General features: G+C 40.9%; 1 protein-coding gene across 1 annotated transcript; it reads right to left on the bottom strand.

Annotated features, from left to right (window-relative positions):
* Positions 1-19,351: 19,351 nt before the first annotated feature.
* Positions 19,352-22,003, bottom strand: RPS13 (ribosomal protein S13). Its single transcript, XM_074275554.1, has 6 exons — positions 21,733-22,003; positions 21,555-21,603; positions 21,288-21,366; positions 20,189-20,358; positions 19,608-19,708; positions 19,352-19,431 (listed from the first exon to the last, which is right to left on the bottom strand). The coding sequence occupies exons 1-6, from the start codon at positions 21,753-21,755 to the stop codon at positions 19,398-19,400; spliced, it is 456 nt and encodes a 151-aa protein (XP_074131655.1). The 5' UTR covers positions 21,756-22,003; the 3' UTR covers positions 19,352-19,397.
* Positions 22,004-26,625: the final 4,622 nt, after the last annotated feature.

Below are 26,625 nucleotides of genomic sequence, written 5' to 3'. Positions count from 1 at the left end.
TAAAGTGGAAAGAATAATACGAGTCACAGGGATGTTGTGACATTTGAGACAAGGAATGAATGAACAAAAAAAAAGAAGAAAAGGCATTTCTTAAGCATGTACAAAGCTTTGCACTAAACCCTGGGGGTACAAATAGAAAAGCTAAAATAGTCTCTGTTCTCCAGGTGCTCACATTCTCACAGGGGACACAACAAGCTGCAGATCAGGTGGAAAGATCTGCAAAGCAGATGGTAACACATCTTCTTTCATATCATTTCATCTGATGAAATCATATCCGATTTTGATGTTGAAACATTTGACAGTGCCAGTGACTCTGACAGTATGAACTTTTATTCTAAGTAGGCAGTGTGCAAAGCAGGAACACCTGAGTTCATGTTCTGCCCATCGGGCTTACTAGCTACGTGACTTCGGGCTGCTTCAGTTTGTCCCTCAAGGATCCTGCCCTAGAAAAGTTCCTATTGCTGTAAAGTCAAAGTTAAAATGCCCAGCTATTATTATCATTCTTATTCCTGCACTGTAGCAAGGTGGGGGTGTCTAGGGATGAGCTATAATCCTGTGACCCTAAGACAATTCTAGATACCCAAGTAACAGAATGAAATCCTTGGTCAGAATCCTATAGGATTCCTTTGTTCTCCTGAGAAGGATCTCCGACTAGGAAAGTGCCTTCCCTTAACTTCCCTCTAGCTGGAGAGAGAGAGACCAGTGATCTTTTGTATAATGAGGAAAATATAAAGGGGACTCTGGGCTATTAGCCTCTTGATGATAATAGTTTATATTGTGCTTTACAAATATCATCTAATTCAGTGGTCCTCAAACTTTTAAAACAGGGGGCCAGTTCACTGTTCCTCAGACTGTGGGAGGCCGGACTATAGTAAAAACAAAAGCTCACACTCTGTCTCCGCCCTCAGCCCATTTGCCATAACCTGGTGGGCCACATAAACGTCCGAAGCGGGCCGCGTGTGGCCCACAGGCCGTAGTTTGAAAACCCCCAAAATTAATTCCTCACAATAACTCTGGAAGGTAGGTGCTTTATATACTCACTTTACAGATGAAGAAACTGAGGGGGACAGAATTGCCAGAGCTGATAAATGTCTGAGTCATGATTTGAATTTAGGTCTCCCTGATTCCACGCCCTGAGCTCTATTCATTGATTAATGTAGCTATTTTAAACTTTTTTTTTTTTGTTAATCTTGGAAGGATTTTATTTTACATTCTTGCCGGAAAGGGTGTCTAGGCTAGCAAACACTTTTGAAATTGCAAAGGCATTCTCTTATTTCTTATACTGAAGAACAAGTTCCTCTCAATTTCCAACCAACCAGCTAAGTACCTTACCAAATCAATTACCAATACATTCACATATATATGTAATTACACACAAATGTGTATGTTATATATGTGTACTCACACACACACACACATATATATATACTTATATACTATTCATGAAGGAACGAGAGAAGGGGAAGGGGGCAAATCCACTTCTTCTAAACTTTGTATAACACTTATACAGTCTTGTGATGTGTCTTTTTATACCTTTTCTCTTTCATATTTACTTTTTCAATAAACAACATCTGTCTCTCCCTCACATGCCTCCTCCCCATTGAGAAAGTAAGAAAACTAAGCTATTACAAGCATGTATCTTTAAGCAAAATAAATTTCTGCACTGGCCATGTCCAAAAAATATTTGTCTCAGGCTGCTGCGTCCATCACCTTTCTATCAGGAAGTGTTTCTATTAAGAATTATCCAGACAATTCATTTCACTCTGTATCATCCCAGTTCATACAAATCATCCCGGATTTCTATGAAACTATCCCCTTCATCATTTCTTACAGCACAATAGCACACTCATACACTAAAATTTCTTTAGCCATTTTTCAAATAATGGACACCCCCACAGTTTTCAGTTTTTCACACCTACAAAATGAGCTGCTATAAATATTTTGAGTACATATGAGTCCTTTTCCACTTTCCTTTGATCTCTGTAAGGGTTCAGACTGAGCTGTGGTATTGCCAGGTCAGAAGGTATGCACAGCTTAATAGCTTTTGGGGCATAGTTCCAAATTGCTTTCCAGAATGGCTGGACTAGTTTACAGCTCTGTTAATAGTGCATTAAAATATTTATTTGCCCACAGCTTCTCCAGTATGTGCCATTTTCTCTTTTTTTCTACTTTACCAATCTAAGGGGTGTGAGGAAGAACTTTAGAGTTGTTTTAATTTGAATTTCTTTAATGAATAGTGATCTTTTCATGTTATTGACAACTTACATTTCAAAGAATAGCCTCAAAGGAAAAATGCCCCCTATCAAGAATTTCTGTTAAGTCAGGAGGAATACTTGAGGAATAACTCATATTTTTTATAAATTTAACAAAAAAAATATAACTCAGTTCTCTGTATATCTTAAAAATGACAAATTTACCAGAGAAATTTGTTGCAAAGACTCTCTTCTCCTCCTTCCCCCTTCCCCTCTCACCCCTCACCTCCCTTAACCTTCTCCTCTTCTCATTTAACTTGCATTGGTTTTGTTTGTGCATAACTTTATAACTTCTTATATAGTGCTTTTGTGTAAAGCAATGTGGTGAATGTTGAGAAAGATACTAAGTTAATATAATGCAAGATTCCTGTCCTGCTATATGTGGAATATACAACATTACAGATAAGAGGGTTGCATAATAAAGTGCTATGTGGGAAGAGGAAAAGCTTCCTGAAGGAGGAAGCATCTAAAATGGGCTTTGAAAAATGAGTAGGTTTCAACAAGGAAAGAAGAGGGAAAAGGATCAAAACAGGGAGGGACCACAGAAGCCATTTAATCCAAGGCCATTCTCTTTTTTTTTTTTTTTTTTTTTTAGGCTGGGGTTAAGTGACTTGCCCAGGGTCACACAGCTAGGAAGTGTTAAGTGTCTGAGACCACATTTGAACTGGGGTCCTCCTGAATTCAGGGCTGGTGCTCTATCCACTGTGCCACCTAGCTGCCCCTCAAGGCCATTCTCAAGGGTCTGAAAGGTTCAGGAGGTTAGCTGGTTTTCCCAAAGTCACATCATACAGTAAGTATCATAGGCCAGATCTTCTCATTCCAAAGCCAATGATAGTCCTTCCCACAACTATTATTGTTCAAGAGATCAGGAACAGGAGAGAGAACAAGGTGAGTCCTTTGGAGTCCAGTGTTGTTTGTCCTGAAGATATGACTGAATGGAGGGAAGAGTAAGATTGGAAAGTTAGGGTGATACATGGCTTAGCCATAAAGGAGGGCATCATGGGAAGATTCATGACCAAAGAAGATCACAAGAGAGAAAATAGACAGTTTTGATTGTATATAACTATAATAAATTTTAAATAATATAGTATTTTTTTTTCTTCACAAACAGTTAAATTAGACAAGAAACAGATGGTTGGAGAAAAAAAAAAAAAACCTTTGCAGGAAGTTTCTCTGAAAAAAAGGTATATCTAAGACACATAAATAAATTACTCAAATTTATATGAGCAAGAATCCTTCCCTGCAAGATATATATTCAAAGGAAATGGAAGTTCATAAACAAATTATTATACATGACATGATAACTGAAATGGAATATTAGTGTGCCATAAAAAATGATGAGCTAAATGGACAGTGAGAAACTGGGAAGACTATATGAAGTGATGCAAACTGAAATAAACAGAACCAGAAGAACAATTTATATAACAATAACATTATAAAGAAAATCAACTTTTAAAAATTTTAGAATGCTGATTAGCAAAACAAAAACCCAAGATTGCAGAGGACTAAAAATGAAGCATGCACTTGTTCCCTGATAGGTGATGCAAAAAGAGAGAATGTATTTTTGGATATGGCCAGTTCTTTTAAGAATTTGCTTTGCTTGACTATGAATATCTGTCTGTATTTTTTTTTCCTGAGGCTGGGGTTAAGTGACTTGCCCAGGGTCACATAGCTGGGAAGTGTTAAGTGTCTGAGACCAGATTTGAACTCCGGTCCTCCTGAATTCAAGGATAGTGCTCTGTCCACTGCGCCACCTAGCTGCCCCAATTTTTTTCTTTTCTTAATTGGGGGGAGGAAAAGTAGGAAAGAGAAATAAATGCATTTCAATAGAAAAAATAAAATCGAATTTTAAAAAGCATTACTAAGAAAAGCAATTGGAGAAAAATACAAACTTAACAATTTTAATGTGAAATGTGAAAGGATTAAACAATTCAATAAGACAAAAGTAAAATTAAAAACAAAAAAAGGTAGACTGGTGGCAGATAGTAAAGGGTCTCACAAAGGTCATGCAAATTATTAAGGAGAGAGCTTCAGAAGCTTTCTGAACAGACAAGAGGTAGGAAAAAGTAATTGGATTATAACTGTTGGTATATCTGACTCATGATCCAGACCCACGGGATCATTGGTTTAGAACCAAAAGATGCATCAGACATAATCTAATCCAACTCCCTCATTTAATAGATGAGGAAACTAAGAGTCAGGGTGATCTGGCCCATAAAGACAAATGGCGAATGGCACAGAAGTCAATGTCCAGAATCTGTTGTATTCCGAGATACCAAAAAACAAGAAACCAATAGTTCCCATTAAGCAGTTGGAGGAGGGAATGGAGCCTGAAGCTGCTGGGAAGATGACTCAGGGCTCATCCAGACACTTGAACACTCAGGCATGAATCATGAGATTTAGAACTGGAAGGGAACCTCAGAGACCTCTGATCTAATCATTTCCTCTCTTTTCAAGTTTGAAGTCCCATATCTAATATCGTCAAATTTCTGAGACACCCTTCTCCCTCCCTATATTCAGTAATGATTTTCCAAAAAAATAGCTACTTTTTCTTGCAACAATAGCCACATCCACTTGAAAAATAAATGTGTGTGTGAAGCATTAGGTTATTCACTCTTCAGAAGGCCCATTTCTCTATTCTGCAGCTGTGTCATTTAATGAGCTGGTCTCAACAGTCCATCTCCCTAGGGCCATACCTTACAGGTCTACTGATCTAATCCATTTTCTACATTTTAGAGAGAAGGAAATAGACCCAGAGAGAGAGGAAAGATCACATTGTGATTCAGTGGCACAGCCTGGAATATAACTCAGTCCAATGTTGTTCCCTTGCAACAGTGTAGGAGGGAGGATTGGTCATCGCTTTCTGTGGGTTTGAGCTGACTCACCAATGTCGTGAGGCATGGGCTCCCTTCCCATATACCTCCATTCCTTCCCACCTCTGCTTTCATTCCCATAGGGATGCTCACCCCCTTACTCACTAAGGTGCTTGTTAAGGGTTCAAGGTAGACTGTCCCAAAGAATTAGATGTTTTCTTAGGGAATTCTTTTTTTTTTTTTTTTTTTGGTTAGGTTGTTTTTTTTTTTTTTCATTTTTTATAATTGAAGCTTTTTATTTTCAAAACACATGAAGATAATTTTTCACCATTGACTCTTGCAAAACCTTGTGTTCCAATTTTCTCCCCTTTCCCCACCCCCTTTCCTAGATGAGAAGTGATCCAATATATGGTAAACATGGTAAAAAATATATGCAAATAGAATATAGGCAAACATATTTATACAATTATCTTGCTGCACAAGAAGAATCAGATCAAAAAGGAAGAAAAATGAGAAAGAAAATAAAATTCAAGCAAACCACAACAAAAGAAGTGAAAATGCTGTGTTGTGATCCACAATCAGTTTAGGGGATTCTTAAAGTCCTGATAGAATAGTGCAATTCTAAGATTTTTCTAATATTCCCTATAGGCACTGTGACACACTGGTAAAGGGGACACTACTATCAATCAGGAGAGGAGGTCCATAGTCCTTGTCTAGTGCTTCTCAATTATCACAAATATAAGTCAAGCCCAACCGTATTATCCTATCTCTTGTATGAATTGAGGATTTGGAGAAAAGGTCCATGAGCAAGAGGAGAAAGTGAGCTGTGGTCAGACAGTACTTTTGCAGGGAGGAGAAAATTGTTCTGTAAGAAATTTAGCTGATTCTGAGTTTTGAAGGCAGCTCTAGAAGGGAGTGCAGAGAGGGTCAAGTAAGGGATTGGCTTAGAATTGAGAGGCAAAGTAAGGCATGGTCCTTATACACTCACCTTTTTTTAGGAATATTTGAGAGGATTGTGATGGAGCCCTGCAACTCCAAATTCTTGGGGACTGAGAGAAAGAACCAAAAAACCCTAGCTCTCAAGCTTGTTTCCATTCCTCTTCCCCAGAACATTATGAGAACCTATGTTCATTTCTATCTCTTTGGAACCCTCTGGATTTCAGTTCTCCAGAGGGTGTTAAGACTCAGTGACTCTGGAGATGACTTCCATCTCTAAATATATTCAAGGAACTGACCAAGAACTGAGAGAGAAGCAAGCCCATCTCTTCCAGTTTCCCAGGGCAGCCTTTCATAGTCAGGCTTACTAAATGCTACTTTCCTCCTGTCTTGCCCAGGGGCACTTGTCTCGGTCTGGATCTGGCCACCAGACCCAGATGGCCCTGGAGGAGAAAGTGAGGCTGGTGATTTTGCACAATTCCCCCTCTCTTCAGTCCAATTCACCTGCATGTCATGACATCACCTCTCTGATGTCATGGTCCTCTTGGAGAATTAAGGACAAACAATGAACTAACTGAATTCAGGGGTACAGCCCTTCCTTCACTTATACTTTGTTTATGGCTGGGACTTCTATCATTTCTGAGATCTCAGTGGATCCTGTCCTTGCTGGGTGAGGAGGCTGGAGAGAATGATGTCCATTTGACAAAAGAAGGAATAGAGGTACCGACCTGTTCCAAGATGAAAAAGTTGTCTCACCAGGGAGTTCCTTGTCCCCAAAGGGATCATGGAGATCATCTAGTCCCACCTCCTCATTTTAATTTTTAATTTTTAAAATTCATTTTAATACATATTACTTTATGAATCACATTGGGAGAGAAAAATCAGAGCAAAAAGGAAAAACTATTGGAGAGGGGGAAGAAAAAACAGAAAAAAGAAGTGGACATGCATGTGCTGATTTACATTCAATCTCCAAAGTTCTTTTTCTGGATGCAGATGGCATTTTCAGTCCAAAGTCTATTGGGATTGCTTTGGACACCCTCTCATTTTATAAAGAAGGGGACATGTCTAGAGAGAGGACCCTTGGGTCCAAGTTAGTGCCACCATCTCATCACCTTACATCATTTCTCTCTTCTCCCACAGATGCTAGTGCATGTCCTCCCCTAAGCAAACAACATGCTTACATGAACAGAACATGTTGTTCAACATGTTCAACAACATGCTGTTCTGTGTCCTCCTTTAGAATATCAGCTCCTTGAGAGCTGGGACATTTCTATCCTTTTGTCTTTGCATTCCCAGAACCTAGAACTGTGATGTTACATACTAGGTGCTTAATAAATGCTTGCTGATCTGGGATCAGAACTCAAATCTCCCACTCCAAATTTAGATTTTTTTGCATCATTGGAGCAGCTGCTGAATACTTCCCATAGCTAGTATGGCATGCTTCAAAGTACCTCTCTCTATATGTATATATATAATACATATATATATAATATACGCATATATTTCTCTCTCTTTTTAGGATACATTCAGAGGAAGTATCTATTGCCTTTTTTTCAGAATTCAGGATATTGCTGACTTTAGAGCCCTGGCTACAACCTGAATCCAAGAGAAGGAAGTTGAAGAGCAGCAGATCCAGTTTCTACAATCATTTCAATGCAGTGAAGAACACAAAAACTATTTTGAGGTGCCTGTAATAACTGAGATATGATATGAAAATATTAGTAAATTCTATTAATGACAAAATCACAGGTTCTCCTAACACCATTCTAGTATGTTGTCTACATTCATAATTGAAGGAAATGCTACATTTCAGTTAGAGCTTAGTGAAAATAAAGATGTCATTTTTCCTCCACACAAGTATACTGGCCTCCAGAAATCTGCCCATCAACCTGTGGGTGCTGGATTAAATACCCTCGGACTAGAGGTCCATCTTATCTCTTACAGCCTGCTAGAATTATTGACCCTTTTCTATTGAGGGGATGTACAGGAGGCTTAAACCTCCAATCTTATGCTCAATGGTGTCTCCCTTCCCCAGGACAAAGGAAAGATGGGAAGCAATGTAGGAAGAAGAAAAGTCAGGCTGTAGTCCTGCTCCCTTCTCTGCTAGATTATGAAAGTCATTTCCTTTCTTTGGGCTTTTGTTTTCCTGCCTGTAAAATGGAGACGTTGGAATAGATGTTCTTTCAAGTCCCCTTGAAATTCTGAGTGGTTGTGTTAGAGAACCTAGCATAGGCAAAGGACCCTGTCCTGCCTCCTAATCAAAAGTCCCCATCTCATGGAGGAAAAGGGAAATTAAGCAGGAACTTTCTGGTTTAGAGGCTAGCCTGCCCTGAGGGATCCAGAGATCAACTGTTCACCCGCTTCTGATTTGCATAAAGGTAGCCACTGAGCTCCTATGGCCCAGCTCAGGCACCTAGAGGAAAGACATGAAGACTTTCTTTTAGAAACCTAATCTGTTGCTTGGGATAGGATCATAAATTTAGAGCTGGACGCCTTTGCTGCTGCCAGACCACAGTTCTTTGATGTCAGTCCAACTGGTCCAATAGTAGTATTTCATTGTAACCCACAGTATCAGTTCATTCATTTACTGAGGTTAAGGTCCCAGGCTGAGGCCTTCTGGACCAAAAAACCCAAGAGAGTGGGTTAGCAAGTTTAAAGTCAATAGGGGAAAAAAATAATCAAAACAGGGTAGGATATTGCAAGAGAAGCAGCCTTTGAAACTGTAGCCATCATAGACCCCATCTACAGAGCCTATCTATGGGAGTAGAGCATTGGATTTCAGTTCAAAATTCAGTTTGGCTTTTTGTCATCTAAGTGACTTTGGGTAATCCTCTCCATCTCTCTAGGCTCAGTTTCTTTCTCTGTAAAAGGAGGGAATTGGACATGACCTATAAGATCCCTTCCAGTTCTTACTATATGATCCTCTAACAGAGTATCTCAAAGCTTCTTAAACTGGGCGTCAAGTAACTGAATGTGGGGGTTGAAAAACTTTGGCAATAGTAAAAGGTATCAAATATTCCACCAACTTAATTAATTCTTTATGTAAAAATAAACTAGCACATCTATCTCATTAGTATGCAAAATTGCCTTCACATTTAATAAATGGCAAAATTATGTGTAGACCAATGGATTGTTTTAAAACAAATTTATGATTTACTATCAATAAATGTTTGATTTGTAAACCTATTTAATATACCTAAACCTGGGTTGCATAAAAATTTCTCAAGCAAAAAGGAGTCACAGGTGGAAAAAAGTTCAAGAAACTCTGATGTATTCTTATTAGATTTTCATTCCCTGAAGGCAGGGACCATATGCTACTCATTTTGTAGCTCTCTCCTATTTCTCCCCTCTCCCCAATGCTAAATACAGTGTTGGTCATATTTCTAGGTACTCCGTGTTAATTCAATCAATTAAAAAGAATTTATTAATTACATATTCTATGGCAGACATTGTGCTGCTGGGGAGAAGCCTTGAGGACCTTACATTCTTCCACAACATATATCCATATAAATATACAAACTAAACACAAGGTAATTTGAGGGGAGAGAAGAATGGCAGCTGGAGAAAAAGAGTAAATGCCTCATAAAGGAAGGTAGTAGGTGGTGTTTGACCTCAAATTGAAAGGAAACTAGGGGCTGTGTAGGAGACAGTTCATGCTAAAGAAGAAATGGAAATGAAGTGCCATGTGTAAGGAAGAGCAGAAAGCCAATTTGGCTGGACTGAATTGTGCCTGGAAAGGTTGGCTGCTGCCAAGTTGTGAAGAGATTAAATGCTCCAAGAAGAAATGTATAACATCCTAGAAGTAACAGGGAGCCTGGGAGTTTATTGATCAGGAAAGTAATATGGTCCAGAATTGTGCTTTAGACATAAAATTTTGATTATATAAGATAGCTGGCTTAGAGAGGTAAAAGGGATACTTTCAGCAATGAACATGAAATAAAGACTTTAATAACGCTTTTAAAATACCATTTTGGCCGTTGTGTGGATTAGATGGACTAGAGAAAGTGCAGACTTGAGGCAGAGAGAACAATTAGGAGAACGTGGCAATCATCCCCGTGACAACGATGGATGAGAGCCTGAAGAAGGTTATGGCCTCTTAAGGAACAGTTGCAAGAGATGAGGAGGTAAAGTCAATAAAATTTGGCAATGGAGGTAGTGGTAGAGGGAAGGGAGGGTGAAGAGTGAAGGATGACTCAAAGATTACAAATCTGAATGGCTGAGCGAATGAATGGATGCTGAGCAACGGAATAAATGCTTCCCACTGAAAATGGTTAAAAATAGGTAGCTTATTGTGGGAAGGAAATGGGGCCATGAGGAGAAAGGGTTTGATATGTCATCAAGGACAGATTAGGATGTTTGTATAAAAGAGCCAAATATCCTTTACAGTAGTGCAAGGGCTCAAGAAATAATTTTAAAAACTCTTTGTTCATTGACAGCAGCTGTCAGTGGTTTTGCCATCATAATTTAGCAATACAGAAATATTTTAAATGTATGCTCATAGTAATAATTTCCACAAACTTTCTGCACTTGTACACCAAGAACTTCAATGCTTCCTCATTCTGGCATTCAAGGCCTCCCATAATCTGGCTCCAAGCTATCTTCTAGCTGTATTTCCTACTGCCTGCCTTATTAGTCTCCATTTTAGATTTCTCCATATCCCTCATCTTATCCACTTGTAACCTACCTCCCCACTGTTGCTCATACTCTGTCCCAAGCCAAGGACATAGTCCTTCACTATCAAGCTAAGTCTCTTGAAATCTTTCTTCAAGATGAGCTCATGAAATCTCCTGGGATTCCTCCAATTGACAGTGATCACTCCCTTCTCCTTTCTTGGGGCACTTTGCTGAACATGTCCTCTGTGCTTCTCTTTTCCTTGCTCTAGCTCCTTGAGTGCACCTGAATTCAATGCACTTACTAAATATTAATTTGGGAGTGGGGGAAGCAGGGAATGGAACACGGCTTCGATTTGTCGATTGAGAATTTTTAGTGACTTGCGGATAATTACATAGCCATTATAAGTCAGTGGCAAGACTTGGCCTTAATCCACTGAATCACTAAATTAATGATAACTGGCCTTCATATGGCACTTTAATTCATTATTATTGAATCGCTAACTGACATTTATATAGCTCTTTAAAGATTACAAGGTAATTTGCTTCTATCATCTCTTTTGGTCCCACAGCTCTATGAAGGATGTAGAACCAGCCTGATTATCCCCATTTTACAGATGAGAAGACTGAGGCTGAGTGACCTGCAGCTAATAAGTCTGTAAAATGGAAGCAGTGTCTAAATGACCTGCAAGTTCCCTTTGGGCCCTGTGCTTTGCCATGAGCCCATGGTCCAAAGATATGCAGAACACGCTGGAGAGGCAGACTTCCAAAAGGCCACTGAGCTTGCTCTATGCAAGAGAATGTTCTGCTAGACAGACACCTCGGGAAACAAATGTGGGAAATACTGTTGAAACTTAGGCAATAATGCTCCAGCTAGGTAGATGAACTCAATATTTTGCATTGCAAATAAGAAACGGGAAGCCAGGTGGGACAGTGGGCTCTGAATCATTCCTGAAGACCTGAATTCAAGTCAGAACGCACACAAGCTGTGTGACTCTGGGCAAGCCATTTAACCTGGCTGCCTTAATTTATTCATCTGTCAAATGGGGATAATAATAGCACTTCCCTCCCAGAGTTATTGAAGCTGGTCAAGTGTTTTGAAAAGTTTCAAGCACTGTGTAAATGCTGGCTATTATTGTCATTTCTAACTCTAGGCCCTGCTGTGGATCTAGCCGGGGAGGAATGCAGCCCATGCTGGTTATCTCCAAAGACCTGCTAGCTGCTTTCTTCTTGGAAGAGCCAACCATGAGCTTTCCTGGGTGACATCCCACTGTCCCCCATGATATACTGTCCCTCTGGGACCACAATCCCAATTTCATCATTTTCAAACTGTTAAGTGCTACAGAAAAGCGAGTTGCTCTTATTCTTGTCTTATGCTCATCGTTTTTGGTGGAGATAAAGAATATTCTTCTTTTATAATCTATTCAAGGGATAAAGTTTTGTAATGGAATAAGAGTAGTGGATTATGAGCTCATCTGAAGACTCAGGTAATGTATCATCGGTACGCTAGTGGCAGACAGGATAATAAAGTGTTAAATATTTCCTTCTATTCCCACAGATTCTTAGTTGCTTTTCCACCCCCTCTCTAACTATTTTGGAAGCTTTTCATGCCATGTTTTGTGGATGGAAGATAGACAGACAAAGTGACCCACTATTATGCTTTGGATATTGGGAGAAACTTTCAGGAAGATATGGACAAGTCTCTTGAGACAACCAAGCTTGGGGATGGGGAGAAAGCTTTGGTCTACATCACTAGAGAGAACTCCCACATCAAGGAGATCTGGGATATTTAATTCCATGAACTTTGAAGATGAATGCTTGGAATGGTGGTATCTGCTGATATGTTTAATACTTATAATGTTGTTTGTGAGAGGTTATATCTGAATGATTATAATCTGTTTTTTTTTTCTGTCATAATGCTTCAGTTCCAATACAACTTATTATTACTCATCTCAATATCATCATTAACCTGCCAGCTTGGTATCATAGAAAAAGTACAAGGCTTGAAGTCATAATGCAGGCTTGTTCTCTGGGCTCTTGTAGAATGGTCATGGACAACTCATTCCCTTTCTTCTCCTGTATAACTCAATGATCTCCAATATTTTAAGATATGATATTAATTTCCATGGAGACAAGACTGTTAATCAGAGATATATTAGATATAGATGAGTATAGATAGACATACCTGAAAAAGCACTAACCAGGTACCTAGGAAAATGAAGATTTGATGCATCTTCAAAGAAAACTCTATGTTCAATTAGAAAAATACTGTTTGTTTTTTTTTCCTGGAGAGACTTATGGGAACTGATGCTGAGTGAAGTGAGCAGAACCAGGAGAATGTTGTACACAGTAAAACAGCAAGATTGGGTGTCGATCAACTATAACAGACTTACCTCTTCTCAGTAATACAGGGATCCAAGACAGTTCCAATAGACTTGGATGGAAAATGCCATCCACATCCAAAGAACTATCAAGCCTGAATGTGAATCAAAGCATACTATTTTTATTTTTTTCTTAGTTTTTCCCTTTCATTATAATTTTTTAAAAACACCACTAATATGGAAATATGTTTAAAATAATTGTACATGTATAACATACATCAAACTGCTTGTGGACTTGGGGAGAGGGGGAAGTAAGTGAGGGAGAAGGAAAAAATCTGGAACTCATAATCTTACAAAAATAAACTTTGAAAACTGTCTTTGCATGTAATTGGAAAAAAATTAAAATATTAAGGCAAAAAAGAAAAAAATTGTTTTTTCTGGAGATACAAAATTAATAGAGGAAGTATTTGAAAAGTCCCAAGCTTATCTGGATTTCTATTTGCATCACTTACCTGATTCTCACATATATCAACCATGTATGGTTGAGTCCTTAAGCATTTAATAAGCAGCTACTATGTTCTAAGCAATGTGCTAAGTGCTAGAGATACAAAGAAAGGTAAAAACAGTCCCTGCCCTCAAGAAGCTCACATTCTAATGGATGAAATGACACACAAACAATGGTGTGAAAACAAGATGTATACAGGGGAATCAAAGGCATATTAGTGATTTTTGGTCATATGGGGCATCGTGATATAGCAGAAAGTGAGCGGACCTCGAAGCCACAAAGTCCCACCTTTGATATATCATTGAGCGATGTTGGGCAAATCATTGGATCTCTCTGCAATCCAGGCCAGTGTTCCTTAGAGTGCAGTCCAGTCTCTAGGAGGGCAAAACAAATTTATTATAATATCAATATATATACCTATATACAATAATACAATATATTACAATGATACAATATATTGTGTAATAACCATAACAATATAAAATAAGATTATTGTTATAGTATATAATTATAATCGTGGATGTCTTAATTTCTAACATGGTAGCTGTCAAGATAAGAGAACCCATATATCAAAAGTTCTTTTTTTTAGGAACATAAAGGGGTCCTGAGACCAGAAAGTTTGAGAATCACTCATCAAGGGAAAGTCTCTTAAGACTAGAAATTGCTGGGATGATGGGGACCTGCACTGGGAAGGTATTTCCTCACTCCGGAGTTTCCCAAAGCAGAGGTTGCTGGCGCTGCCAAGGAGCGCTATCTAGTGGCTATACTGGGAATTGCACTTATGCAATCATCCAAATTATCAATCAATCAACTCAATCAATAAGGCTCTGGGCTAAGCTCTGAGGATACAAAAAGGGGCCCAAGTTGGGGCTCCCTGGAGGAGCTTGCATTCTATTAGCTACTGATTATGTATCACTGTACGACAGAGGCTTTCATCAGATCCTTACAACCCAGAGAATAGGGGTGGTTCTCATTTTACAGAGGTTGTGACTTGCCTAAGGTCACCCAGCTAAGCAGGGGGGGGGGGGGATCAGAACCCAACCCTTCCGGCCTCCAAGCCCTTTCTGTAGACATCTGATTCCTTAAACACGGGGAAGGACACGTTTCTCCGGACCAGCCAACAGCTCTTGGCTGTTTCAAGGGCTCTGAATGTCCAGATGGACGGATGGAGAGCAACCGTGTCAGGCTGTAAGAAAGCAAGTGAGAAGGTCCGGGGACAGCAAAGAGAAATCAAGTCAGAGGAACAGCAGCTGGGAATATGGTTAACGGCTGGGTATGAACAAAAACTTTAGGAAGAGAATATTAGGAAGGGCATTCACTGATGAGGACACAGACACTCAACTTGCCTCAGAGTAAATAGCTTTATTTGAGACCCACACAATGGGAACTGGGATCAGGACTTGGGAGACCCTTGGGAGAAGAGGAAGGGACATGTCAGGATACCTCATTGTCTGTCAAATAATAGAATCATAGGGCTGTGTAAATCCCACATATGCTCCACTTCTACTAGAGTGTAAGCTCCCTGAGGGAAGGCACTAGTTCACTTTAGTCTTTGTGTCTCCTGTCCCTAAAAGTCAGCGATGGTTTTTGTCCTCCTGCATTTCTGATTTCCTTCACAGGCTAATTGTACGCTATTTCAAAGTCCGATTCTTTTTGTACAGCAAAACAACTGTTTGGACATGTATACATATCTTGTATTTAATTTATACTTTAACATATTGAACGTGTATTGGTCTACCTGCCATGGGGGGGCGGGGGGGAAAGGAGGGGAAAAATTAGAACAAAATGTTTGGCAATTGTCAATGCTGCCAAATTACCCATGCATATATCTGGTAAATAAAAACTATTAATTAAAAAAAAAAAAATTAGCGATGGGACTAGAGCCTTGATCTTGGGGGGAACCACCTCGGACTCAAGTGGATACCTCCTCTGGGTCTCTGAGAAGCAATTTTGTCAGCACTGTGTGTGTCCAAGGCAGGACTTGACCTTGCTGCCTTCTGGCTCCACCACCAGCTCTGAGGCGGGCCACAGCTTCTCTTCAGAGACTTAGCGCGGTCTTGAATTTGTAAAACACTATGCTACACGTTGGGATACGTAGAAAGGTGAATAGTCTCTGCCCTAATGGAGGAGACACCACTTGTGGGGTTTAGGGCAGGTCCCTCAGAAGCCCCCTGGTCCTTGGGATGCTGCAGCAGAACTTCTTTCCTGAGGTTTCCACCCATTAAAATTCTATTGATTTCGAACACTGAGGATTTTGGTGTGAGAACTTTCTTTTCTGGGTCTTTGGCAGTGGTGCCTGTGGGCCTTTTGGGGGCCTCTTCCTGCGCCGAGGGCTCTGGGCTGGAAGCTCAGCTTTCTCTTCTTGCTCAGATGGTCAGGGATGGGGACTAAGTTAAGTCCTTTGGGCCCAGCAGTGCCTCTCATCCATCTCATTGAGCCCCTTTTGTTTATGTTTTGGGAGGGAGGGGGCCTTTTAATTCCAGGGTTCAAGATTAGAGGTTCTACTCACCCAGCCCACACCAGGCACCAGCCTGGGCACTTACAAGACTTGGGTCCGAGTCCGGCTCTGCGCGCGATCCATGTTTGATCTCATGGAAGTTTTTAACTCTTGCTCTCTGCCTTTACTTCTACATTTGTAAAATGAGACTAGGCTACATGCTTCGGCAGTCCTCCTGACAGATAGGTTTAGGGGTCCGGGACTAGGGCTTTCCATATTCCTTTCCCCCTCAAAAATAACCTTTCCCCCAAGCAGCCCCATCTAGTATCCCTAAGCAATAAGCACTTTCATGCCCAGGAGTAAATAACCACGAACACTCAATGAACACTCAATTTGGAATCCGAGGAGTGATAAGAAGTAATGTGGGAGCCAGCCATATGACCTATAACCTCCTTTAGACAGGGAGGAGTGGAATTGGGCCCAGGATCCCATTGCTCTACGTGTCAGCTGTCAGTGTTAGACAGGATTCATAGTGGAAATCTACATGTAGCTGTATATACATGATAACATCATGGGCTTTTAAAAAAACTTGCCATAAATGTTATAGCAATAGCATTTAAACGCAAAATCACAAAGCTTAGTTCATGATGAAATGTCCTTCCAGTTTAATCCATTCCCTTCAAATGGAAAAGTGCATGAAGATTTTGAATATTGAAAGCCACTTAACTGAAGATATGATTGTGCTTATTGTGGGTATTCTTTAAGACACCAACCATAGCTCTTCCACTTTAGAACAGTAATTCACAATTTTGGGGGGGAGGAGTAGGGACAGGATCTCTTTTTGATATGACAAACACACTTCATCTACATCCTAGTGACATCTACATACATTTGAAAAACAGTAAATGCCTTCATGGGTTAAGTGAGACACTGACTTGTGGAAAGAGTTGACTTGCATTTAGGAAATATCTTATAGTTATTTCTAGCTATACCAACCCCAACATTCTACTGGAGATACTTTCAGAATTCATCTCAGGATAAGCCTCCCACAAAGAATGCTATGTAAGTATGTGGCTGCAATTTAGAATTATACAAATAGATTCTTTGATCCACAAATGCCACTAGTAAATATAAATCTGAAAAATGACAAAAAGGCCCTGTATACATCAAAATATTTATAACAGCACTTTTTGTGGCAACAAGGAGAAAAAAAAAAAAGTAGATTGCCATCAGTTCAAAAATTGCTAACCAAATTGTGTAATTCCATTGTTTTCTTGGCAATTGGGGTTAAGTGATTTGCCCAGAGTCACACAGCTAGAAAGTGTTGCATATCTGAGGTCAAATTTGAACTCAGGTCCTCCTGACTTCAGGGCTGGTGCTCTATCCACTGCACCATCTAGCTACCTTATCAATTCCATTTTAACCCCAATTCTGAAGTAGCTAGGTAATACAGTAGACTGAATCCTGGAGCTAGATTCAAAACTTAATTTCAGTCTAGTAATGTAACTCTTGAACAAGTCACTTTAGCTGTTTTCCCATTTCTCAAATGAGGATATTAATAGTACCCATTTCCCAGGGGCATTATGGGAATAAAATGAGTTAATATTTGTAAAATGTCAAATAAATTCTATTATTTCTAGTCGTATGGCTGCATGTTACTGAACATTATGAAACAGATAAAGTTCCCTACCTTTTTGCCTTTGAATTAGCCCTGTCCTCAACACTAAATGTTTTCCCTTCCCAAAAATGTTGGGAGGTCAGATCCAGTATCACCTTCAAGAGAATTTCCCTTAAGTAGCCCCTTCTAAGAGATCTCAATTCTATGCCATATAAACATGATGTGCCTTCAGGCCTTATTTCTTCATCCACCAAAAGGATGAAATCTCCAAAACTCTTCCCCCTTTTATTTCTACTCTAGCTTTCCTTTACATTCATTATGCCACCAGGTTAGGACCAAGACCATAAAAATCTTCAACAAAAAATTACTATTTGATGTGATTTTACCACAGTAGTTATATAGTATATGCTAACTGGCTGAATACTACAAGCTTGTCCCAAAGATCCAAAGGTAGGAACTACAGGACAGGACAAAGCGAATGAAACCACTGCTGTTAAGCACAAAACAAGAGGTCAAAGGCATGACCTGCAAATTCATGGACCACCATGAAGAGGGCTGGTGCCTTTGTGGTTATCCAAGCTGCCGAAAAGGAACTCAGCCCAGAGAGATGATGGGATTTGCCCACCCAAAGTCACAAATAAGCAAGCAGCAAACAGGAGTTGAAAGGGAAGCCAGTTCTCAAAGATTTCAGCAGAAATGATCAGGTTAATTCATCTCTAGATGACTGACATCCTAAACAGCAATATAATATCCAGTGGGTACTTAACAGAGCTGGCATTATGAAAGAGCTTTTGTTTAAGAATTCAGTTGTGGCGTGAGTGAAATGAGCAGAACCAGATCACTCTATACTTCAACAATACTATATGATGATCAATTCTGATGGACGGGGCCCTCTTCAATAATGAGATGAATTAAATCAGTTACACTTGCTCAATAATGAATAGAACCAAATATGAAAGAACTCTGGGAAATGAATGTGAAGCACTCCATAGAATTTCCAATCCCTCTTTTTGTCCACTTGCATTTTTAATTTCCTTCACAGGTTAATTGTACACTGTTTCAAAGTCCAATTCTTCTTGTGAAGCAAAATAACTATATGGACATATATTGTACTTAACACACTTTAACATGTATTGGTTAATCTGCCATCTAGGAGAGGAGTGGGAGGGAAAATTTGGAACAGGTTTTGTAGCAATTCTCAATGCTGAAAAATTACCCATGCATATATCTTGTAAATAAAAAATTCAGTTGTGCTTACTAAATCCTTCCAAAAATTTACTGAGAAATATGGACAATAGTCAAGGGATGAAAAGACATCAAACAGGGATTCTAAGAGAGCTTAACTCCTTTACAAGTAACGAGACCTGAAGATAGAATACATTTTCACACAGAGCAATTACACTAAAAGTCATTGTCAATTTGCAACTATATTAAAGTGTAAATGAATAATCACTTAAGGTATGGTAGCTAGGAATAAGCATGACATGAAATTCACTTTAATGGAACATTTTAAGCACTAGGCAGCAGTTTTCCTGAGTTTTTGAAACAAGGGAAATGGCAAGTTTATATGAATAATAAACAGGAGGGAGGTCAAGCAACCAGAGGACGCAAGAAAATAATAATTCACATTTTAGAGTATCCAGGATAGTGTTGGAAAAGTATGGATACAGGTTTGGTGACAGGAATGAGAAACCAATTACTGGACCTCAATCCCTTTCTCTATAAAATGGTGAAATGAAGTGACTAGTCAGTAGGCTGAAGCCAATGTTTATAGTGATCCTTAAAAGCAGGTTCCCAGTAAGAGGTTATTTCAGACAGCTCTAATAACTATTACCATAAAAGGAAAAGCAAAACAAAGATTCAGTTAGATATTGGATTTTATTATTTTAGTACATAAATCAATATTTATGCAACCAGAGCAGAGGCTGTGGATGATTCACTGCAAGGAAGAAAAAAAACCAAAAAAGGTGTTAATAACATTTTAAGTACTGAACTAAGAATTAACCCCGTGGGGCCCACCCAACAGGCAGGGTTCTAAGGCATTTGGGGGACAACAGTGTTTCAAATATCCCAAACATGTAAAAACATCCACAGACAATAATGGTCAACACTCACTATTTCCAATTGGGTGGGAGCACTCTCTTGGTCTTGTAGTACCGAGCCAACCGGTGAATACGGCTCTCATTCAGAATCAGGCGGAATTTGGAATCCTTATCCTAAAAATAAAAGTTTGAGAAAACCTCTCAAAAGAATATACAAGATAATGAAGGAATAAATGCTACAAGAGATTAATGAGACAACAGTCTTTCCCCCGCAGCAGATATCTATAGCACATGCCACCATGCGCTTTCTACATCAATAGGTTGGGTTTTTTTAAATGTTAAGGCACAAATGTTGAGGGACAATCAGGGTATGGCCCAAATAACTAATATTTGAGATTTCCCCTCCAGGGGAACAATTCAATATCTAAGGAAGGTTCTAACAGAAATGATTAGACAATTTAAAAATCACACATGTATATTCCTTCAATGTACTTAATGTGATTAAGTCACTTCATGCAAATTAAGCATATAATTGGATGAAGTTGATTCCTTTTCCCAAAACATTTCAAGGTAGCTCTATTTCAATTCACTAAAAATCCATCAGTCAAATAAATGACATCTTATCCGAGAGGATGCTGACCCAGGCCGTTTTACCTTTCTGTTTCTCTCAAGATGCTTTCGGACAGCAACGGCTTTCTTGATCAAGTGGTACAGATCTTCAGGAAGGTCAGGGGCGAGTCCCTTGGACTTGAGAATTCTCAAAATTTTGTTGCCGGTCACAAAGCGTACTTGTGCCACACCATGAGAATCCCTCAGGATCACACCTGGAAACGGAACGACCCCCAGTTAATGGTAATTCAGAACAGTTGTAGGTTTGGGTGGATTTGAAGAGTCCAAAGCATAGGGATGGCTGCCACTTGGTATTAAATTTGGGGGATTTTTGTTTTCTTAACTGCAAAATTCACGCTGTGACAAAAACAGCTCCCCCGGTGCCAGTCCTAAGACCCAAAGAACACACAACACACACGTGTCTCTATGGACTAAGATCAGAGGCAGCGTGATACAGTGACCAAGGGCCCGCGTTCACTATTGCTCTGCTTCTCCAGTGCTGTTTACAGCCCATACCTGCACAGGATCCTGAGTTCAAATGCTTTCCATGTTTGAAAGCCGAATATCAACGTGCAGAACTAACGAAATTGAGAGGAAAGCAGAGCAACCACATAACGTCAGGCCTACTTCATGCTCTGCTCAGTCTACAGACTAAGGGGGGACGGCCGAAGTGCAGGGAAGTTAGGGCTTTTTAAAGGCGTGCCGTCCAGGCAAGCTGCCGTGCGTTAGCCCTCCATCCCCGGCTGAAAACGAAATCGGACCCTTCTGCCTTTTCCTGCTAACTAACCACCTCCCACGTTACTGATTTTCCTTACTCTCTCTTGACCGAGAAGAGCGGAAGAAAGCCTGAACTTCACCGTGGCTCTCCTCAGGAGAGCCCCTGCTTTCGCCGCTGGGCACACGGGACCCAGCCCCCACACTGGCTGTGCGGGAGACCCTACCCGAGCTTTCCCCCCTCGGTAACCGGGGACGGAAGCTGGCTCTAGTGCTCCAGGATCGGGGGAGATCGCTGCCGCACGCAGTAGGCCCGCAGAATTGAATGAAAGCTTAATGATCGCCGTTACCGTCATCCCGGACCCCTCCTCCCCCCGGGACTCTGCCCGCGGCCGGCGGCTTCCGCCCCAGCCCCGGCGCCTGCACTCACCGATCTGGGAAGGCGTCAGGCCCTTCTTGGCCAGCTTGTAGATCTGCTCCTTCACGTCGTCTGAAGTGAGCTTCAGCCACTGCGCGCAGCGGAGGGAAGAGACTCAGGGGGAGCGGGCCGAGACGCCTCCTCCCGGCATCCCGCAGCTTCGTCCTCCCCTCTCCCCCGTCTGGTACCGTGCTCCCCCTCCCTTCTCTCCCCCCCCCCCCCGTCCGGTACCGGCCTCCCCCTCCCTCCTCTCCCCCCGCCCCCGGCCCGGCCCCTCACCGTGGGCACGCTGCGCCGGTACGGCAGAGCAGACTGGGACAGGCCCTTCCTGAGGAGAAAAACGGGAGGCGTGAAAACGGGCTCCAACCGCCCACCGGCGCCCCGCAGGCTCCGCCTCGCTCCCCGCGCCCCGGGCCCCACGCGCCCCGGCTAGCCCGGTCGGGTCCCCGCCACTCACCCGGGAGCGTGCATGCGACCCATGATGGCGACGATCAGGCAGCGAAAGAGAGAGGACGGCCGAGAGGAGGGCAGGAAATCGTTCAACTCGACGGAAATGACGCGATCTCCCCCGAGATCGGAAATGACGTGCTCTATAGCAAAGTCTAGGAGGTGGAGCCTTGTCCCAGGGTGGGCGAGGTTTAGAGAGAAGCGGGACTACAAGTCCCGACGGGCAGTTCTCCCGCCAGGCTCTCCCGGCTGCTGCGCATGGGCCGACCTACTCAGACCACACATCCCAGCACTCCCTGCGTTGCCCTCCCCCGGAGCGCTGTGGGCGCAGCACGTGGTTGTCACGGCGGGAGGATTTAGGGAGGGATCCCGGCGTGGGCAGCGCGCCGAACGGGGAGAGCCCCCTAGGGAGAAGCCCCCGGGGGCTGGGGAAGTTCTACCTTGTCCCTCGCCTAGTCCTGGGTAACCTGGTGTGTGCTTTTTTTTAGGGGGGTGGGGGTGGGGGGGAGAGAAAGGCTGCATTGTACCCAGCTGCCCCTGGGAGGATTAATTTTTCAGTCTAAGGCAGCCGAAGGGGCGGGCCACAGCTACAGAACGCTTCTTAGGATTATAAGGCCTTTTTATGGTGACCGAGGAAAAGCCTGAGAAGTCATTTCTTTGGCCTGAAGAGCTTCCTCCCTCCCTGCTACATTTTGCTAATATTATCCAGTGGACACTCATAACAATTTAGGAGGGAAATGATTAATGGCCCATTTTACAAATGAATCTGAAGCCGGCAGTGATAAATGACTTGTCGGGGCTTACATGCTTACATCTGGGGCAGGATTCGAACTCAGATCTCCCTGGTCACTAAACCTGACTTGCCTCCGTGCTATTGACTGAGCTTGCTGGCCCCCTTAACTGCTCTGTGGGCATGACTGTCCCATCCTCTGGTGGCCTGGCTGGAATTCACAAATCCAGCTCTAGTTCTGCATTCCACGCCCATTCCACCAGGTCGGGCCCGACAGGGATTCGCCCGTCAGTCCCAAAGCAGATGCTCTAGGCCCTCTAGATCCCCAGTGCCAGCAGCCTAGCGCACGGGTGGCCAGTGATCCGGCAGCATTATCCCACCGGCCAGTCCTGGTCCTTTTCCTGAGAAAGCTCTCACCCTCACCCTCATTCCCAGCCCTTGTCACAGGAGCCTCCCTCTAAAGTTGGGAGAGAGAGGTCTTACACCTTAGGGACAGGGCTCCTGCCCGGGGCCCACTGGCTGGTTTAACACACTGCCCGTGATGTTTTCACTGAGGACCTGCAGTGAGCATCAGACAGCACTGGATGAAAGGTGCCAGGCCTGCCAAGACCTGGCCCAAACGTGTAGGCGGGGCAAGTCATTCTCCACTTCTCAGACTCATCTTACTGGTCTCTTCACTGGTGATGGGCCAGGCATCCAGGCACTGTGGTAGTGCCGAGAGCTCTGAATAGGGTCATCAGACAGTGGCTCCATCCCATCCAGGTACCCAGGGAGTATGAACTTGAGCCAAATACCAACCTCAGGACATCTCCCTTCCTTTGATAAATGTAAGTAATAGTTGAACTAACTTCCTCACAAGGTAATCAGTGATAGGGAATGGATTCTCTTAAAGAAAAGTTAGCAAAAGCTCTATGGTAATATGAAAACCTAGATCAAAGGGTTAGGTCTGAAAAATGCTTTAGGTCAAAGAATAAACAATAAGCACTAGAGATACAAAAAGGGATAAAGGACAGTCCCAACTTCAAAGGGCTTACAATCTAAAGAGATCATTTAATGCAACATCTCATTTGATAGATGAAAAAACTCAGGCCCAGAAAGGAGAATGGGCTTTCCCAAAGTTACATAATAAATAGCAAAGTCAGATCCAAAGATGTTTACAATGGCAAAGCAGCAGCTCAGGCTTAGGGTGGGATTATACTCCTTCCTAAGTGCTTTACAACACGATGCTATGGAAATGGCCCTACAGTCTCCAAGGCAATGGGACTGGGGAGGGACGGGGGAGTGTGAGGCTCCTGTGACTGAAAATGCTTAGAGTCCAAGCCAAAGTGACAATTTCTGTTACCGAAGAAGCATTGTACCCAGCTGCTCCTGGGAGAATTAATTTTTCAGCCATAGCAACTAACAAACACTAAGGCAACAGAAAGGGGTAATCACAACTATAAAACCATATTTAGGCTTATAAGGTCTTTTTTATGGGTAACTGAGGAACACATTGAGAAGATATTCCTTTGGCCTAAAAAGTTTAGGAAAATCTGCCTGAGACAGGAAGGCTAAGCCAAATGGGAGGCAGAATCTATATTGGACAAATTGCTGATGCCAGCTCAAATCTCAAGTCTGCTGATCTCTAGGTTCCAGTTTCCTTATCTGTAGAATGAAGATGTTGAACTTGATGAGACTTTTTAAGGCCCTTCCCTACACTCTTATCTGTAATCCTACAGTCTTGAGTTTTTTTCCAAATCATATCGAGGGCAAACTTTTCTGACAAAAATTAAAGATTAAAAACTCAGGAAATTCCCTAATGAATTATACACATGATTTTTACACACACACACACACACACACACACACACACACACACTCTCTCTCTCTCTCTCTCTCTCTCTCTCTCTCTCTCTCTCTCTCTCTCTCTCTCTCTCTCTCTCTCTCTCTCTCTCTCTCTCTCTCTCTCTCTCTCTCCCCCCCTCCCTCCCTCCCTCCCCTTCTCCTTTTCCCTCCCCTCCCCACCTTCTCTCTCTCATCTGCCAATATTTTGAGCTTAAAATTTACAAGATGACTTAATGACAATCTTGGTCCTTTTATTTCAGAAGTGTTTTAATATAATTATAGGACAGTTACAGAGTCACATTGAATCCACTGAATACATTTAAGGTATTAAAGAAAATAATGTACATCTTGACTATCAACACAATATAATTAAAATATTTGGTTCTTACAGTTAACATGAGACCAACTAACCCATTGTGCTGGTTATTTCTTCATATATGCACTGTCGTTGTCACAGTATGTGAGTAAATATTATAGGAACTTTAATCCATCGATTATGAAAATAGTAGGAATAAGCCTGCAATTACCAGAATTAAAGGTTTCTTTGTGGAAAAATCCACAATATTAGAATTCTAAAAAGAATAGACAATTTAAGGCAGGATACTGAAATTTCTACACAGCCCTAATCTTAAAAATAGAAAAATGAAAACTTTATTAAAGACCACACATGCATTAACATACAAATATACCTGTAGATCATATAAAGGTAGTAATAAAAACTTCAGTGCAGGTCCTACATTGAGTTCTTCAGTAGAGAAAATAAGAGGTCACTGTTCTTTAAGCAAGCTATCATCCTCACATCTCCGTTCACTAGCCAAAAGAAAATAGGGTTTTTTTCTGTCAGATCAGGACTCTTTGTGTGACTAAATACAAAGTATCAATTGTTACGTGAGTGCTTGCAGCTATCATTAATTAGTGTCTTGGCCAGCTTCTATTCCCACTTGCATCCATTTTTCATGTTTATTCTTAATCAAAGGTTTAAAAAATCTTTAGAAAAAATTCAATTCATTTTAAATCTATCAAGAGTAGTGCAAAGAGGCTTAAGTCAGTGCTATTCCTCTCTAAATTTTTGGTGAGGGCTGATTAAATTTTACAAACAAGAAAATATCACACTAAATCTATAGTAAAAAAGGGACAAAAAGGCACAATAATGAGAGAAGCTGAGGAGTACATTGTTAGCACTTGTCCTGAATTCTAGTTAACTATACAGTACTAATCATAATATACATTTTCAGACAAGAATCAGATACCTTTTATATTGCAAAGCAATGTTTCAAAATTTCTATTTCTAGTATTTGTGCTATAAGACACTGTGCTATAAATTGACTGCAAAAAGGCAGTATATATTGCTTCCAATTAATAATGAAATGTTTCACAAAAACAGTATTTTGCTTTCCTGGGGCTAAGTGACTTGTGGTTCTATTGATGGAATGGAATAAGTCTCAAAAGCATCAAGTGAGCAGGAAAAACAACCTAGGAGTTCCTTATATTACATTTATTAAGTTACTTACAGTTATTTAAACAAATGATAAATTCTATATGAAAAAGAAGAGTTAAGTTCAGATACTGGATCTGCATTTGGATCACTCTACTATTTATAAAGACATTGCAACATTCTGAAAAAAAGTCATCTGTAGATTCTACTTGAACAATTATTTAACAAATGGACTATTAGTGTTAGGCACTGAGTAGTTTCAAGTGTTCTTTCTTCCCCCTTCCCATCTAATGTTCCTGAAAGTCCTCCCATTTACAATCTGCTCTGTAAGTATCATTCTTTGTGCAAAATAGTAGGCACATTTCACAGAAATAATTTCATTTGTGGAGTCCTTCAATCCGATTGTTTCTTTTCTGTACCTTTCACTTTTACAAAGAACAGAATGTAAACAATCAGCATATCTATACTTTCCTTCATTTAAATAAATTCTAAGTTTTAATCCTGTGTTTTTTTATAAAGATTTGTAGAAAACAAAAACAAATAAAAATGACAAGGATACGTGTGGAGCCAAGTGAAACTGCACATGAATGTTATTTGTGAAAAGCTATTAAGTTACAATTTCATCTCTTTATAAACTGTTATATATATCTGAATTACAAAAGATCTATGGTTAAGGTCAGATTAGACCTACAATACCTACTTACTCAAGAATCTTTTTTGGTGATGTTTACAAAGTGTATGGGAATTTGGGCCACAGGTAAAAAGATCTCCCTTGTTACTAAGGGGTCAGAGTGTAGGTGTATGATGCTTAAGCTTTAAATCATTTCACTAGGCATAAGCATAGGTCTTAATAATGGAATGAATATATTTTTCCTGTACATTTAACTTTCATTCACATCAAGTTACTGAGTAAC

This window comes from Sminthopsis crassicaudata, chromosome 6 (assembly GCF_048593235.1).
Source record: "Sminthopsis crassicaudata isolate SCR6 chromosome 6, ASM4859323v1, whole genome shotgun sequence".
NCBI lineage: Eukaryota > Metazoa > Chordata > Mammalia > Dasyuromorphia > Dasyuridae > Sminthopsis > Sminthopsis crassicaudata.
This window is presented reverse-complemented; position numbering and strand designations above follow the sequence as displayed.

Coding starts and splice junctions, on each gene's coding strand:
- RPS13 (XM_074275554.1), bottom strand. CDS start 21,755: ATGGGTCGCATGCACGCTCCCGG. Junction 21,604..21,732: donor GGTCGCATGCACGCTCCCGG/GTGAGTGGCGGG, acceptor TTTTCTCCTCAG/GAAGGGCCTGTCCCAGTCTG. Junction 19,432..19,607: donor CTCCCACCCAATTGGAAATA/GTGAGTGTTGAC, acceptor TCTTCCTTGCAG/TGAATCATCCACAGCCTCTG.